This window comes from Notothenia coriiceps, unplaced genomic scaffold (genome assembly GCF_000735185.1).
Source record: "Notothenia coriiceps isolate Sejong01 unplaced genomic scaffold, NC01 NC01_scaffold00015979, whole genome shotgun sequence".
In the NCBI taxonomy this organism is placed as follows: Eukaryota; Metazoa; Chordata; class Actinopteri; order Perciformes; family Nototheniidae; genus Notothenia; species Notothenia coriiceps.
Genome location: NW_011348680.1, coordinates 37,980 through 54,784, shown reverse-complemented (window position 1 = coordinate 54,784; position 16,805 = coordinate 37,980). Strand labels below are relative to the sequence as shown.

Genomic DNA, 16,805 nt, shown 5'->3' with positions numbered 1-16,805 from the left:
AGGATTTGTAAATTCCTCAGTGAGTCATGAGTAACTGTTGACTTTGCAGCGATTTCAATACTGCAGATTCCTGTGAGGGATTTTGCTTTTCCGTACATTTGAAATGTTTCTTTTCTCAAACTTTCTGCAGTTCCTTAACCCCTTACTATATCTTAATCTTTACAATCTTAACAAGTTATTAATCCGATATTGGTCAAAGAAAACAAAATATAATATGAAAAATGTCCAATGTCAGGGATGTCTGATCCAATTGGAAGGAAATCTGGAGAAACAAGAAAGGCAATGGGACTACACAATATGTCTGGATTTAAGAAAATGTTTTTTTGTGTTTTTTAATAAAACAGGCTTTTTTTGCTTAATCTGTAGCTTGTTAGTTGCGAAAAGCAAAAAATATATTAGGCGTGTGGCGCAATGGGTTGTGCGTTGGTGTTCGGATCAGGGGGTCCCACTGCAGTCAGCATGTCGTTGTGTCTCTGGGCAAGACACCTCACCCCAAATTACTCCTGTGGGGATTGTCCACAGTATTGAGTATGTAAGTCGCTTTGGATAGAAGCGTCTAACAAGTAATATTAAATACAAAATGAATAATGGCATTGCTACTGTACATAAATAATATGTATTAGCTTCCTGCACCACTTACAGAACATTGCAATAACTTAAATAACTGAACTTAAAGCCAGTTTGTGAACACATGGTGACTGGTAGGTCTTTACCTTCTAACATCCACTGCTCCACAGGAAGTGATGTGCTTGTTCCTTGCCACACCTACACTTACTTCCTTGGAATAAACAGAGGAAGATCTGAGTGGGCAGCTTAAGCAGCAACAGCCTATTGGAGAGATAGGTGCTCTTCAATATTTCATATTAACAATAGATCACACGACTTTGTGTAAAGTGAAAGGTTTTGCTTGTAGTGATGAATCAGCATCATTTTTTTTAACTGACTCTGCAGTTCCCTTCAGGGTCTTTCAACACTGATAGGTAAAGTGATCTAGTTGGTGACCATAGAGGAGCATTTAGCAGCTAAATATGCTTATATTTACTTCAGGAGAGACTGAGGTCAGCTGGGAATGAATCTTAACTCAGAAACATAAATCGTAATTAACGCTTATCTTCTTCGGCTGGATCTGTAAAAAGCCTCTTCAAATTTATAACTTAATAATATGTAATTAGTCTTTTGCTTAAGCTTGTTCTGCTGCCCCCAAGTGGCTAAAAAGTAAATACAAATCTGGTAAGTCAAAAGTAAGGATATCTCTGATGATAAATGCCTGTTGCCGAGATCAAATCAAAAGTGGCTCAGTATTTCAAATATATCAAATGTACGATTTTTCCACAGTCCAACAGTTTCTAAAAATGCACTGCAACATTTTAGCATAATACATGTCGCTGAAAATCTGAAGAACACCCAGTAAGCTTTTTTATTATCCTATACCTCCGCCCTCTCCCAGTGCCCCATCCTTTCAGCAGTGTTTTCTTCCACTAAATGAGTCAGAGAGAGAGAGAGAGAGAGAGAGAGAGAGAGAGAGAGAGAGAGATGCTGAGCCTCACACCTTCCGTCTGCACGCACTGCGTCCATCTGTCAACCCTGCAGACGCACTCGATGACAGATGAAAAGCGGGCTGCAGCTCTCACAATTGAAAAGCTGCAACTATTTAGAGGGCATTCACTCAAAGACGGTCCCACGCTGCACTGTGAGGTATTGTTCTGCACTGGAATCTCTCTCTGTGGCAGACAATTGAATGATAGATACTCAGAGATTATTATCTCGTCCCACAGATACTGTAAAAATGCACCATCTTGAAAAACAGGTACATGCACATAGATTTACGTTTTTTAATGGCACCTTTACACTGATTACAATGAGAGAAAACGAAAATGTAACCTAAATGAGAAGAGTCTGTACAAGATTGTCGATACAAAGATTATCGATAACATTTCGTATATTCCATCAGCACATATAAATACATATTTTACAATGACATGAACATGGTATTTGCTACATAGCTTACATAACTACTATAACACAAATTCCACTCATGCAGTATAATGCCCGATTATATGAAAAAAACTAAATAAATTAGAAACTTTTGAATCTTGAGACAATTTACAGTATTTAGGTTGACCAATATGTTGCTAGAGCTATGTTATGGTTCAAAGTATTCGTACTAAATTATCTAACAGTAACGATCATTTCAATACTAATGTCATTCCATGTACATGCTAGTGGTAAGTGCACATATACACAGTCTGTGGCAGTCCATCAGCTTTGACACAATACAACTTTAACATGTGAAATTAGTGAAACGAAGGGAACTGATTGGACAACAGTTTTCACAGAAGAACAAAGCAATGATTATGGAAAAATGTCCAGCCCATCCAACAGAAAGTTATACATCAAAGAGCACACTCGCAGCTGTGTGGTGTGACTTTGTCAACAGATGTTTCAAACCAGAACAAATAGGAAAACAAGAAGAAGATGCCAGAGGGAAATATTTAGCTAGTGAGGAAAATCATTTAGATAGACAGCATGCTCACTCTTTGCTGTTCTGATGTACTGATAATAACTTACCATGTCTAACGTGAGGGCATTGTACTGGAGGGATGAACAAGAAAGAGGTTATCTGAATATAGGCTAGGTGTAGGCTAGACTTTCTTTAAAGTTGAAACAAAGGACTTCACAGGTTTATGAGAGAAAAAGGGATTTAAAATTGGCATATAAGAGACTAAAGGCCTGGCTTAGAGTTTGATTCTGAGCTTTTCAGGACAAAGATATCATACCAATGAGTATTATAAAGAATCGGCATACATGATGTATCCATATGCATATATTTGTACATATTCCTATTTGAGTTTAAAAATGTATGTGCAAAAATACATGCTTAAGAAAGACCACATGTGTAACTAAATCACCAGGTGATTTCAATATATCACTTCACATGGATGTTCAAATACACTCTTGTGAAGTCCTACCTGATTTATTTCATCCTTAAAAAAATCCTCTGCAGAGAGAAAATCCACCTCAACTACATGACAAGCATAGTATCATATTTGAGATTTTCTTTTTTTTTAAAAAAAACATCTCTGGACAGAGTCACCACACTGTTTGATCCGTATGTGGCATGTGCGCCTTTCAGAGAGAACTATAATGGGAAACAGCTGATCTTAGTTTTTCATTTTGTTATAATATAGTGGTCAGATTCATGAGAACACAGAGAGAGAGAGAGAGAGAGAGAGAGAGAGAGAGAGAGAGAGAGAGAGAGAGAGAGAGAGAGACTCTGATGTGTCTAGCTGTTTGTGGTGCTGGTTTCCAATGAGATTTGAGTAACCTAACAGAAGCAGTGAAGGTACACATTTAGCGATAGAATGAGAGTAAAATGTCAAATACATGAATAACCACTTTACTAGAGAGGGTAGGAAACAGTATGTCTCTAAAACACCTCCAACAACAAATATGTCTCATGGCTTTGGTACTGTAAAAAACAATACTCTAATACTCTAATACTGTTCTGTAGTTTTGAAGATGATTTTGATTGGCCGTTTTAAAATCCTTTGGGTTTTGTGGATCACTTATATGTTTCTCGTCATGCTCCATGAGGGTCTAATCACCTACAAATATGACTTTATATTTAAATCCACTCTCTCCAACTAGAGCTTACATTGGCTTTGAAAACATCTAATCCAGATATCACTTATATAGAGTCCTAATTAGCTTGACTCGTAGCAGCTGCTGCAGGTGACCCCTCGTTAGCGGCTCCTCACAGGTGTTTCCAATCAACCTGGCTGATTAGACCTCTGCTCAGGAGGAAGCCATGGAGGAGCAAACAAACTCAACTTATGAATGAGTATGATGAGGGCTTACGTTTTCCCAGCCTATATGGTGCCACAAAGCACCTGAGAGGGAGGAACATATTCATCAAATGCACAAAACAGAAGGAGGTTCAGCCAACATGAATGAAAACACATGTGGAGGAGCATCATGGCAGTGTGGGGTTTCAAATAGCAATTACATGAGACTAAATGGTTATACAACTGCTTCAAAACCAACCTGTTAAAACATTTTAAACACATTTCTCATAATTTAATAATTATTTTTATTTTTAGTAGCAAATCTGCAGGCATGAAAATTGTACAAAAATATATATCCTGGACATATTTTAAAATGCATCGAGGAGTTATTCTGATTAATTGCAATAATACAGGATTAAAAGCAGTTTATGTACGTTGGCGGGTTCTGCTAAAGTAATCAACCTGAATTTAAGCAGCACAATACTTTGAGATATCGATATTGGTTTCAGTTTAAAGCAGCATCTCATAATTGACCTTTTTCAGCATCTTAAATTCGCAAAATAGAGCAGACAGGGTGAAAGAGGGCTTTAGAGGTGAGACGAAGGCACTATTGAAGAGTGCACGTGCAGCCTTGATCCATTATACTTGAGATCTTATTGTGAGGCACTTTAGGATGAAGTTCCTCTTTTTAAAGCCCTCTAAATCTCACAACAGATTAAGGAGACTCTGTGACATATCCAATGATCCGACAGCTAACCACGAAATCTGGAAACAATTGTTTGAAGGCACGTTTTTACACCAAGGCATTGTTGATGATCTTTGAGTACTGTTTGCTACAAAGGTTAAACGTATCTCAACTAAGGAGAGCGGCTTTCATCCTGCAGAAGGTGTGGATACAGCTGGAGGTGTTTATGGCTCAGTTTGGCTGATGCCAGAGGATATACTCTTAAATGAAGCTATTACATTAGGCACATGCTATATTGTTCTTTATATATTACCCAGGATGAGGAACCATGCTAAATGCCATATTCCACTATATAGTACATTAGTAGATGTAGGCGAGCTATTTCTGCTGTTACTGAGGAGGTTGTGGTTGTGTCCAATACTAAAAAAAACTTGAAGTTGCTTCAAATAAAGCAAAAAAGGAAGATATATAAATCTACAGCAAAAAAGATTATTTAAAAATAAGCTTTGATAAACATGTTTTGGGATTTTTCTTTCATACATTACACTGGATTTCTTAAAAAATAAGGATCTTTGTCTTCTTTCTTTACATTCTTCATTGTTTGTGTCTGTTAAAAGTCTGTGTACACATTACCGTGGCTGCAGCATGATGGGGAAGAGTTGCGTGACTCCATGTTTCTGTATAAAAGTCCTCATGGTGTCCTGCATGTGGCTTTCCAGCAGTGAGTCTGGACTGAAGGAGTCTGCATGCTCAGGGACATGTTCGTGTGAGAGCTGGTGTGAGAGCGTGCTAACACTGGTAGTGGATGTGCTGGTGCTGGTGCACTTTCCCGTCCACGTGTGAATGTGTGTGTGTGTGTATATCCGTGTAGATCTTCGGATAGACCTTGGGGGCCAATCCAGCGCCTCCCTGAGCGAGGAGCAGCTGCTGGTGGGCGATGTAGTCCTCGTATGAAAGACAATCTTTATCCCCATTGGCCGGTTGAGGAGTTACCGCAGGACAGGCTCGGTCTCGATTAGGGGCCGGAAGACGCTGGGCGGTGGGAAGTGCAGAGGAGGATGAAGAGGAATTAGAAGAGCAGGTACGTTTGGATTGGCAGAACCAGAGGAGGGCGGTGCCTAAGATGAAGGCGACACCGGCTGGGATTCCAATAATGACGGGCCAGGGGAGGCTCGGGGAAGATGCTGTGGGGACAGCGTTGTTTTGGGGCTTCAGATCTGCAAAGGAGACGAGGAAATGAACATCAGTAAATATGAGTGTGTTGAGGTTTGAAGAACATGCAGTTAGCTGATCTGAGCTAGCATGTTATCCTCAGGTGATTTTATAATAAGAAGAGGTGTATGCTTTGCTGTTTTCAGAGGTGAAGTAGCTGCATGAGATTGCTCAGTTGTATGGTGGCTTGACCAAAAAGAAATACAAATTCTAGTCTGACCATAAGCTCTATGTCTGAAAGTCTGTACACTGATAAGAAGTCATTGTTCTTTAAATACAGTGTGCAACAAACAGAAGCACGTGGCTAACTATTGTGCAGCACGATGGCAATGGCATGTTAAGCTAACAACCTCTGAAGACTGTCGATAGTGTCTCTTTTTCATGTAACTGGTCACTATCAAGAGCAGCAAAACAACTTTTATGTTAACTTCCTCTAATCAAATCTGCTGGTCCAGTAACTTCCTCTCTAGTATTTTAAACCACAGCAATACTAATCACATACAACTCTTCCTGTGCATGTCACGGTGCGTCCCAATACCTTTAATAACATACTATTTGGTCTGCTAGAAGACAATTTAGTATCTCCCAGTACATCGTATGTCAAGCCAGCGTGCTTTTCCAGGCCCACAGCACATACTTTGTTGGGGCAGCTGCAGTACATATTAAAAGAAAAAGAAAGTATGTGATGTAGTTTGCATCCTTGATCTCTCTCTGACCTGGCAGCACGGTGAGGTAGGCGCTCCTGAAGCTGTAGCCCATGGTGTTGGCTCCCAGGCAGATGTACATGCCGGCGTCCTCCTCCTTGGCTCTGGCGATCAGCAGCTTGTTGAGGTACGATCCGTCAGGGCGGGACCACACCTCCCCTGTGGGCAGGACCACGAAGCGGTGGTCTCCAACCTTTGGAAAGCATCATGAAAAGTTTATCGATCCATTCAATCAGAGAATAAGGATTACATGTAGCAGTGTGTGTGTTTGTACCTCGATGGTGGAGTTGAATTTGTTCTCGTCACCGGGTTCGACTCTTTTCAGCCACTGAATGACAGGCTTGACGTCGCTGCGGACTTTACACTGGAAGGAGGCGGTTCCTCCGTAGTCCACGGTGGTGTTGACCGGGTGAGTGCCAGTCAGAATGGGTTTAGAGTTGGTACGTTCTGAAGAAGGAAAAACACAGAAAGAAAAAGTATATTTAATATACATTTCTATTTTATTGAACATGGATCTATTGGATTGTGTCACCTTGTCTAATTCATCTGCAATCAGAAATCAAATCAAAGGAAAAGCAGAGTTTGGAAAAGCCACATTTATGGTTCATCAAATGATTGGAGTAAATAAAACTAACAAACGCTGAGAGAATATTATATGATTTGCAGCATTATTTGAACAGTAACTGATGAATTTATCACCACACCCTCCCTCTCTGTTGAAGATACACAAACACCCCCCTTATCTCCAGCTCTTTCTCAGTTTATACAGCAGAGCAAACACACCTGCCACAGATATTCAAAAGTCTCTTTCCTACTATCTGTTAATACGATCACACTAGAACGTAACCGGAAAAATGAAGTTGCAGGTGTATTTTTTTTACCTTGAGTGATCTGTAGGACCCTACACATTGCAGTAGTGTTACACATGTTGTTTCATAAGCTCAGGGTGCTCTAACTTTAAATATTTGAACTTTATAAGTGTGAATATAGTCACAGCATTTCCTCAAGCCATCTGGTAAACTGGATACCTACAATGAAATGCAAATAGGCCAGACTCACATGTGGACAGGAGGAATGCTGAATGGTGTATGGTGGGTAATATTCATTTCATATATCTCGTTGTAATTTTTTCAGCTTCAAGAGCTGAAGCATGCTCTGTCAGGCAGGTGCAAACCCACAAGATAAATCATCTATGAATTATGTTCCTCACATAGTTGACCTACTATCTCTACTTATGGATTATATATGTTTTTTTATGGGAGATTTACAGTTTTTCTGTGCTGGACTCCCTTTTTCAAAGTGTTCTTTCTAACAGCTGTGAATGACTGACGGCCGAGTGAATCTCCAAAATGTCACATTTGACATTAGCAAGCAGCGGTTGATTTACTTTCTGTTCATGTGTGTGTGTGTGTGCGTGCACATGTGTGGTGTCTTTCAGGAAACACTACAGCTGTACTTTAATGGTCAACAGATGTGGCAAGTAAAGTGAGAGGAGCTGGTCTGAGGCTATCACATTCAGTAACACACACACACACACACACACACACACACACACACACACACACACACACACACACACACACACACACACACACACACACACACACACACACACACATACCATGTATACATCACTTCAGGGGACATTACATTGACTTACATGCATTTCCTGGAGACTTATCCTAACCTTAACCATAACCAACACATGCCTAACCCTAACCCTAACCCTTAACCTTACCCTTACCCTAATCCTAAACCTAACCAAGTCTTCACCCTAAAATTAATGATTCCCCTTATGGGGACCTCCAATTTGTCCCCCTAAGGGAAGCGAGTCCCCACACGTGACTGTGTACAACAGATTTAGGGTCCCCCACAAGTATAGTAGAACACACACACACACACACACACACACACACACACACACACACACACACAAACACACAACACACACACACACAAATTCAGCTCTACCAAAAAACTTCACATTAAATCATCCAGCGTCAAAACAGCTTATGCCGCCCTCCAACACAACCTAATACATCAGAAAACACTCACAAATCATCACAGCACACATTCTGCCCTCAACAGTAAAACCGGAGCGGCCTCAGACTGAAACTGCAGCTGGCTCTCTGTCCGCTCCGAATCCTCAGAGCATTCCTCTCTCACTCCGCTGGTGTTTGCTGACAAGCCTGGTGCCGATCAATAAATGCCTCTGAAGGCTTTTCAAAACTATTTTAAACTCTGATACTTGGTACAAATCATTAGCTAGCTAGTCGCAACCAATCATAAAACCTAAAAGACCTACATTCAATTATTTAAATGCAATGAAATTAAAATGTGGACATTATCAAACAAGATTGTTTTTGGATGAGTTGCAGTTTGTGTCAGAGATATCTTACTATCATACTTACTCATCACTTGTTGGCAACATGTTGTACAGGAACACAAGAAAGATATGTATGTTTCATGTTGGGTTGAACAGGCCCTTTACATAATTCATATGCTGATAACTAACCGTCCTTTTCGCTCTTAAAACAAGATGTCTTCAGGTACTTTCCAAGCAGAATACGCCTGATCATTGGCATCAGACTCTTTGACAGCAAATCATTAAAATAGTTGAATACTTAATTATAGTCTTTTTATGATAGCTTATAAATTCTACACAATCTCGGTATTGTGAGTCAGAACGGAAAACACCCTTATTATTTAGTCAGACAGGGCTGTCAGTCAAACAATGAACGATGGATGTTATTGTTTGGGTGAGACGCATTCCTGCTGTTGTATCATATTCCAGGACCACATTCACAAAAATGTGTTCTCTGATGTGTCGTGACAGGAATATACCACATGCGGCCATATGTTACATAGCCTAAGTATTTAAGAGGCACATGTTATTGTTATTATGTCTTTTCAAGATCTTTTAAGGTGCATTAAGTGCAGATAGTGAAGTACACGGTCAACTACTGCCCTCACTCCTATTTATCTTTAAGGTTAAGCATCTAGTTTAAAGGTGACTCACGTATGACTTCCACTTTGTAGGTGGCGTTGATCTCTCCCGCCTTGTTGGACACGTGGCAGGTGTACTTCCCGCTGTGCTTGGGCATCAGGTTCTTCAGACTCAGAGTCCACTTCTTCTTCTTCCCTTCTCCTCCTGCTCCAGCGTCCTCGTCCACCAGAGGCTGGCTGTCCTTCAGCCACACGATGTCGGGGCGAGGGGTCCCGCTCGCTGCGCACTTCAGACGCACTGAGCTGCCCACAGGACGAGCGATGACCCGCTTCCTCATCTTTGACGGCTGTGTGAAACGTGGACGCACTGCGAGTAGAGAGAAAGGGGTTAAAACTGTGATTAGAAAGAGATCTAGTATTGGAGATAACATTTGAATGCTTTTTGCTGCCTTGAGAATATGGACTCGAAACCTAACACTACTCTGTATAAAACTAGGGCTGCTCAATTAATCTTATTATAATCGCAATTACGATTATGGCTTGCAACGATTACGAAAACAACGTAATCGAAATAAAACGATTATTTTTTATTATTGCTTTTTTTTTGTGGGGTTTTCAGTTGAGTTATACTTAAAGTTCAGAGTAATCAACTGTTAAAAAAATACTGTTCACATTTTTTTTTTCCAATAAATAGATGTTTTCAAAGTAAATGGATAATCGTTTTTAATAATCGTGATATCAATTATTGACCCAAATAATCGAGATTATGATTTTTGCCATAATCGAGCAGCCCTATATAAAACTTTCACCTCAAGTAAAAAGACAAAAAACACTATTTTTCTCACACTCAGTCAGACACAGATGAGAAAATGTAAAGGGGAAAACAGAAGAAGTTACTAGCGGTTTACGAAGCAGTTTTTTTTTTATACAAGCAGTGTTCTGTTCTTCAAAACAACAGATTGGGAAAGACGGTTGAACTCATCAGAGAGACTTTTATGAGACGTAAGGAGCGATCAAAGACATGTCATCTGAAGAGGCCACGGCACAAAGGGAGGGCTCACGAATACAGTTGTGCTGAATGTTTCTGTAGCTCATCATTTACAGAGAAGCAGCCATTTTGCTATTAAACAATATAAAAATGCATTTTGTGGATTTGTTGTTGTTTCATTGTTTTCTTTTGGGAATATAATATTCTTTGAAATATGTTCTTTTCAAGCCCTACAGCTAACCTTCTCCATTCTTCTGCATCTTTGGAAATGGAGTGGTCAGCGGCTGCAACACAAATACCAACTTTGCTCTTAAGCGAGACATAATTCACAGTTTATTAATATATCATTTTAATAAGAGAGGAAGAACAAATGCCAGGATGAAGTACTGTGTATTCTCTGAAGAGTCATGGTGGTTTGAAAAACTCTCTAGAATCACAGAGCTACCAAGGAATACTCTGCTGTGGTCCTTCTTCTTTGCACCATGAAATCCATTTCTTAGTTAGGAGATGATAACTATCTGCATTTACCCACAAGTACATTCATACCGAAAAAGACGTCCCTCTTACAACCTATTCACCTGTTTTGACAAACTTAGCGAACGTGAAAAATGGGGCGAATTGAATGGTCTCAGTCAGAGATAGAGTGATTTGGAAAACACTGAAGATGTGGTTAGGGGGGTCAGACCTGGTGAGGTCATCGCTGCAGGCCGTGCCAAGAACTGCATGTTGTGCAGTAACAACATATGGCAGCGTGCCTCCTGGTATATACAAACCTAATTTGAGGTAATAAACCTAATTGTCTGTTTAAGATTTTTTTTTGAATCACTTCCTCTTCTGGCTGACACACACACACACACACACACACACACACACACACACACACACACACACACACACACACACACACACACACACACACACACACACACATTTTCCACTGATCCTGAACCTCTGGCCCCAGGGTTGCACGCCGCTGCTGTTGTTAAAGAAAGCCACATATTTGGCCTGAAATCATGCATCCATGAATCCCCGTCGTAAAGAACGTCTGGACCGCTCTGTAGCATCTCTGTAAACATCCAGTCATGAATGCACATCTTTGCACAGGTCGTAAAAAGCCAGACAGCGACCACAGCAAACATCCGTTCATTCAAGCAAATCCTTTCTTACAAAACATAAAATGGCAAGTTAACCCTTTACACCTCTTCAAACATCCACATCCTTTCGCACAGTTACATGACTTACCCCAATCCGGCCATTCAAACACACATATTCCTATTTAAGGTACAAACCAAACAGAAACCCATCTGTTCTATTCATCTTTTATTCTCTTTTATTTACCTTCTTCATCACCTCACCTCTGGCTACAAGAGAACTGCCATTCATAGTTTCTACAAGTTCCTGTTTTGTTTAAAGGGGACCTATCATGCACCTTTGTACGTCTTTTATAGATGAATATGTGTCCCCGGTGTGTCAGGGAACTCACCAAGTGTCAGAAAACACAACCCTCTCTCTTTTCCTCCATACCCAAATCTCTAAAAACGGGGCTTTAACGTATCTGATACAGACTGATACAGATTTGAAATATCTCTGACGTCAGAAACGAGGAGCTCCGCCTATATGGCCAACTCTCCACCAATCAGGGGAATGAGAGGTTGCCGTAGCATGGTAACAGCATGGTAACAGCATGGTAACAGCATGGTAACATGACGCTCGTAACTCGGCCCCCTCCTTTGCAGGGGGGCGTGGTCAGCTGCAGCGCATGCAAAGACAGGGTGGAGGAGAGCAAAATAGAGAGAAAATGAGGCATGAAAAATGCATGATCTGTTTGGTATTTTGAAAAAGAAAACGTATAAAATATACCTTATATAGGCATGGCCCTACAATATATTATTAAAATATAGCATGATAGGTCCCCTTTAACCTTCAATAACCCTGCACGATTTTTAACAAATTCATCTTACATGCATTTACATTTTCAATAAAAAAATAAGCTGCAACTACTTTGCACACTTGTCTAATGAGTATGGTATCCTTTGTGTATATTTGACCTGTTTTGTATAGTATATTCTAACTTATTTATAATGTCTGTGTATATCTTCCTAAAGTTGATATATTTACTGTTTTTATGTTATTTTTAATCATGTGCCTTGCCCGATAACCTGATGCTGCTGTAACAAATACAATATATTAGTATCTATTCACACAAATATCCCTCTTTGTAAAAACACAACAATCGGTGAGCAGTGAAAGCAGATCAAAGAAAAAATAACTATCCAGTAGGGAGGGAGGAGAGGAAATCATTCACAGGAGCGCTTGATTTTACAGCCCTCATGTTCTAGCCACAGCAGATAGCCATCAACCGGGCGGTAAATCACCCGGAAACTGCTGCTGTTGCGCCTCTCTCTTTGGACGCAGTTATTTTCCTAGCTCTGAGTAAACAAACAAAGGGGGAGAGTTATGTGACGGGTTTGTAGATTTCACTACGGCTGCATTTCTCAGAGGAATACAGTCCTCTGCTGTTGGCGGGAAGCTGGGCAGGATGACAGGAGAAACATACGCCCCCCCACCTCGTCTCTGAGGAAAGCTACTGGACTGCAGCTGAACTGTGACCGGTCTGAGTCAATAGACCCTCAGAGAGAGGAGGATAAATAGAAGGCAATGATTAATAGTTTAACGTTTTAGTAATGTCCTACAATTCAACTGCTCTGGCTTAGGCTGGAAATAATTCAGAAGAACAGAGAGGAGCCAAAGCAACAGCTGAACCAAAGTGAGAGAGAATGAACAAAATATAGCACGTGAAATGAACTGATTCATATTATCTGAGCTGAACCAAGTGAAACACAAGTGAAGGAGAGAACAGATGGAAAGAGATAGATAGAAGTTCAAATGAAGGTTAGCACTGACAGATTGCTAAAGAGGAATAAAACTGGAGTGACAGCAGAAGGAAAACGAGAACAAAGAGAGCGGGTTGGAGTTAAAACGATATAAAAGCAAAGGTAAGAGAGGGCACACGTAGAGGTAGAAAGAAAGAAAAACAGAGCGAGGGGAGAGGGTGAGAGGGGAGAGGGTGAGAGGCAGAGTGGGGAGAGGGCAGCTTGTTCTGGGTCTCTGGGGCCGCTTCAACGCCACACTTCACAGTGTAGAAATACTGCCGACCCCCCGACTCACCGCCTTTGATCACAGTGTGTCAGACGCAGAGAGAGAGAGAGAGAGAGAGAGAGAGAGAGAGAGAGAGAGAGAGAGAGAGAGAGAGAGAGAGAGAGCAGTGATTTCCATTTCAGGTTCAAGCTAACTGATGTCATTTTGTTATATCTTGATTTGGGATCTTTTGGATTTCAAGGTTTAAGGTGAACGTTTAGGTCAGGATTTGGACTTGTGATTGTTTTTGCTGAGAGTTAGATGATTGATACCACTTTCATGTCTGTGAAGCTAGCCTGTCTGCCTCCAACGTTTATAATAAAGAAAACAACAATCCTTGACATTAGTTGTTAAAGGTTGTTTGTTTAATCTATACACATTTTAAGGAATTCTAACCTTAACCCTAACCCTAAGAACAGCAAGTATTTTCTGTCTGTTTTTGTATGAGTTTGTAAACACATGAAACTCTACAAAATGTGGAACATTACTTTCTTTGAATCCACAAACTTTTCACATTTCTGTTCATGGAATTTGGTTAGGAGAGTATGAAAAGCTGCATGAAAGCAGTTTATTTTTTATTAATTTTGGACAGTGCCAGTCTATCTTTTCCCTGGTTCCTATTTGCTATGCTAAGCTATGCTAACTGCCTTCTATCTATCTCTAGCTCCGTACTCCACGATCTCACAAACATATTCATCTCATTATCTGACCCTCTATTTTTCAAAATGACAAACTATTTAGTCAAAACAGAGTTGAATTTACACGCATAGTTCAAGATTCATCCCTTTATTCATCAATGAATGAAATATGATCCAGGAAGTATAGTTTGCGTAACAGATACATGTGTTTAAAGTCCTTGAAACACTCACTGACGTTATCAGGGAGGCAATCATTTTATCTTCTGTCCCAACGATGGCAAGGTTAACAGCGGTTGCAGTGTTCACATTACTATTTAAATAAATAAGGGGGCTGTGCTCTGGTCAGTTTGAAGCAGCCTCTGCCATAGTCGTGAGTGTTTACATTTGATCGTGTGTGAGCACAGAGTGGAAAAAAGATAAAGAAAGAATGTGTGTGGAAAAACAAATAGAGTAAATGTTTGTTGACTTTTAATTGTGAGTGTGTATGGATGTTTATGACCGAAAGAGGGAGAGAAAGAGCGGGAGACGGGGTGGACGAGTTGTATAAAAGGATAACAAAAGCAAAGGGTTAAATTATTTGGCAGGGAGACCGGGGGGGGAGGAATGTGTCCCACCGAATCACACCTCACACAAATAGACTGTCCTCCACTCTGTCAGAGCCAATTATCAGAGCAAAGAGCCACCCTGATGTGTGTGTGTGTGTTTGTGAGTCTGTGTGTGGCACTCCGACAGGGTGCAAGGTGTTTATTGCACAATCTGCTCCTGTCCTTTTTAAACGTTACACACTCCCTCAGCTATCTAAAGTGTCACTTCTAGCCTCACTTCTCATTTTCTGAAATGTTTTTTATAGGAGTAGTGATGAGGTGAGATGTGAGCGGTTACCCAGTTTTCCAGCCAGCTCCGGGGCGTGTTCAGGGTCGCCATTGGCCTCCGCCGCTCCATCTCTGGAACTGGAGTCATCTGGTGACGGAGAGAAAGATGAGCATCGTTAGGAAATGAGCAACCTTTGAATATTAGAGCTGCAACAATTCATCAACTAATACATGAGTTAATCCACATCAAATGAATGCCAACTTTTCCATTCCACTGTTATAAAAGTAATTTGTCATGAAAAAATAGCATAACATGTTGTTGTTAGCCTCTCAAATATTAAGATGTTTTTTCTTTTCCTTGTTTAATATCATATTCAACCAAATATGTGTGGATTTTAGACTTTAAGCCCTTTAAAGGCATCAACTTCAAAATGAGAAACTGGAATTTGCAATACTTTGTGAACCAAACAATGAATCAAAAGTGAGGCTAATATATGAATAATCCATTCTGGATAATGGTTTATATTTAAAAAATGGGTTAGTTGTAGGCCCATGTGTAATAGTGTATACAATGAGACACGATGCAGTAAACTCTATGAATGAGACAAATACATATTGTAAATCTGTACTTTTGGTTGAAATACCATTCTTATTAAATCCACTAGTTGCATCATTTAAAGTAAAAATAAAGATTAATCATTTGCACCAAAGCTCAGCTAGGTCTACTACAAATGTTTTATAAGAACACATAAAGTCTCACAAGTGTATGGGAGTTAGGATGGATTATTTAGGAGGGTTTTTTCTCTGTCTTCTATCAGTATCTGACAGTTCTTTTTATAAGATGCAGCTGTTTCAGCATGGGGTCGCATGGCTGTCCAACATAAATTCAAGTTATCAGTGATACATTGCCCTCACAAATTGGATGCAGATTGTTACAAGGTGGGGAGGTGGAGAGCAGAAGCATCACTGTTGATACTTTAAACATCTGGAAATATTGTATTTTCAATGTTAATAGTCGTCAACAGTAAAAGTAGGAATACATATAGAAGGTAAAATCTGGCTGTAAGGTGACACTGAAGTGTTTCAAATCAAAGGCAAGAAGCAATTTCTGGCTTTCAAAGTGTACTTTCCACACAGCACTTGGCCCTCATCACCCCACCACACATTTGAAATTGCTCAGCCGCTTCCCATTCCTCAAACCAGAAAACCAAATGACAAATTACGTGATATCTCTGTCCTCTGCTCTGACTGTGCCAGCGACATGTTGTCACTCCCTGGTGATGAAAGCAGTGAAATGATTGCTACAAGTCCCTTTACTTGCCTCTACTTTACCCTCAAATGACTAATTCCAGACTCATGGCATTTAGGAAGCATGACCATTTCTGTCCTAAACATTACAAATTTTGATTTTTTTCTCCCCAAACTTGCTTTTACAAAGAAATGGTTTGATCCATAGAGTGAATTCCTTCTTGAATACCTTCATACTGTACTGTATGTGCCGTTCTCACACTCCACGGTATCATATTGCTTTACTGTAGCTCTCACGCTGGTGTATTGGTTTACGTCCCTCAGCAGGTCTTCCCACATTGATTATCAAAAAGATACAAACATCTGTCTGAACCTTCACGCCTGGAACCGCTTCAAGGTGGGTCCAATGTATGCGAGGGGCCCTTTAAAACAGACGGGGGGTATTGATACAGTGCAATATCAGGTCTGTCCAAATATGTAAAGGGATGTGTGTGCAGTCAACTTGAACCTGAAACTTCAACCAAAACCTGTTTGTCGTTATGGAAAGAAAAGGACTAAAAAGCCTCGGACCACCTGGAGGGATATTCGTGAGAGTGTGTGATTTTAAATTGATATGTTTATTGCTCATTTCGGTACGGATAAGTGCGTG

The 16,805-nt window shown here is 40.3% G+C and overlaps 1 protein-coding gene across 1 annotated transcript in view; it reads right to left on the bottom strand.

Moving 5' to 3' along the window:
* Window positions 1-1,838: 1,838 nt before the first annotated feature.
* Window positions 1,839-16,805, bottom strand: part of fgfrl1a (fibroblast growth factor receptor like 1a) — a 49,895-nt gene continuing 34,928 nt past the window's right edge. Inside the window, exons 3-7 of the mRNA XM_010775718.1 lie at window positions 14,979-15,056; window positions 9,406-9,699; window positions 6,661-6,833; window positions 6,399-6,579; window positions 1,839-5,687 (exon numbers count right to left, since the gene is read on the bottom strand). Coding sequence (XP_010774020.1) covers window positions 5,260-5,687; window positions 6,399-6,579; window positions 6,661-6,833; window positions 9,406-9,699; window positions 14,979-15,056 — 1,154 coding nt within the window. The 3' untranslated portion in view covers window positions 1,839-5,259. The remainder of the gene's footprint in view (window positions 5,688-6,398; window positions 6,580-6,660; window positions 6,834-9,405; window positions 9,700-14,978; window positions 15,057-16,805) is intronic.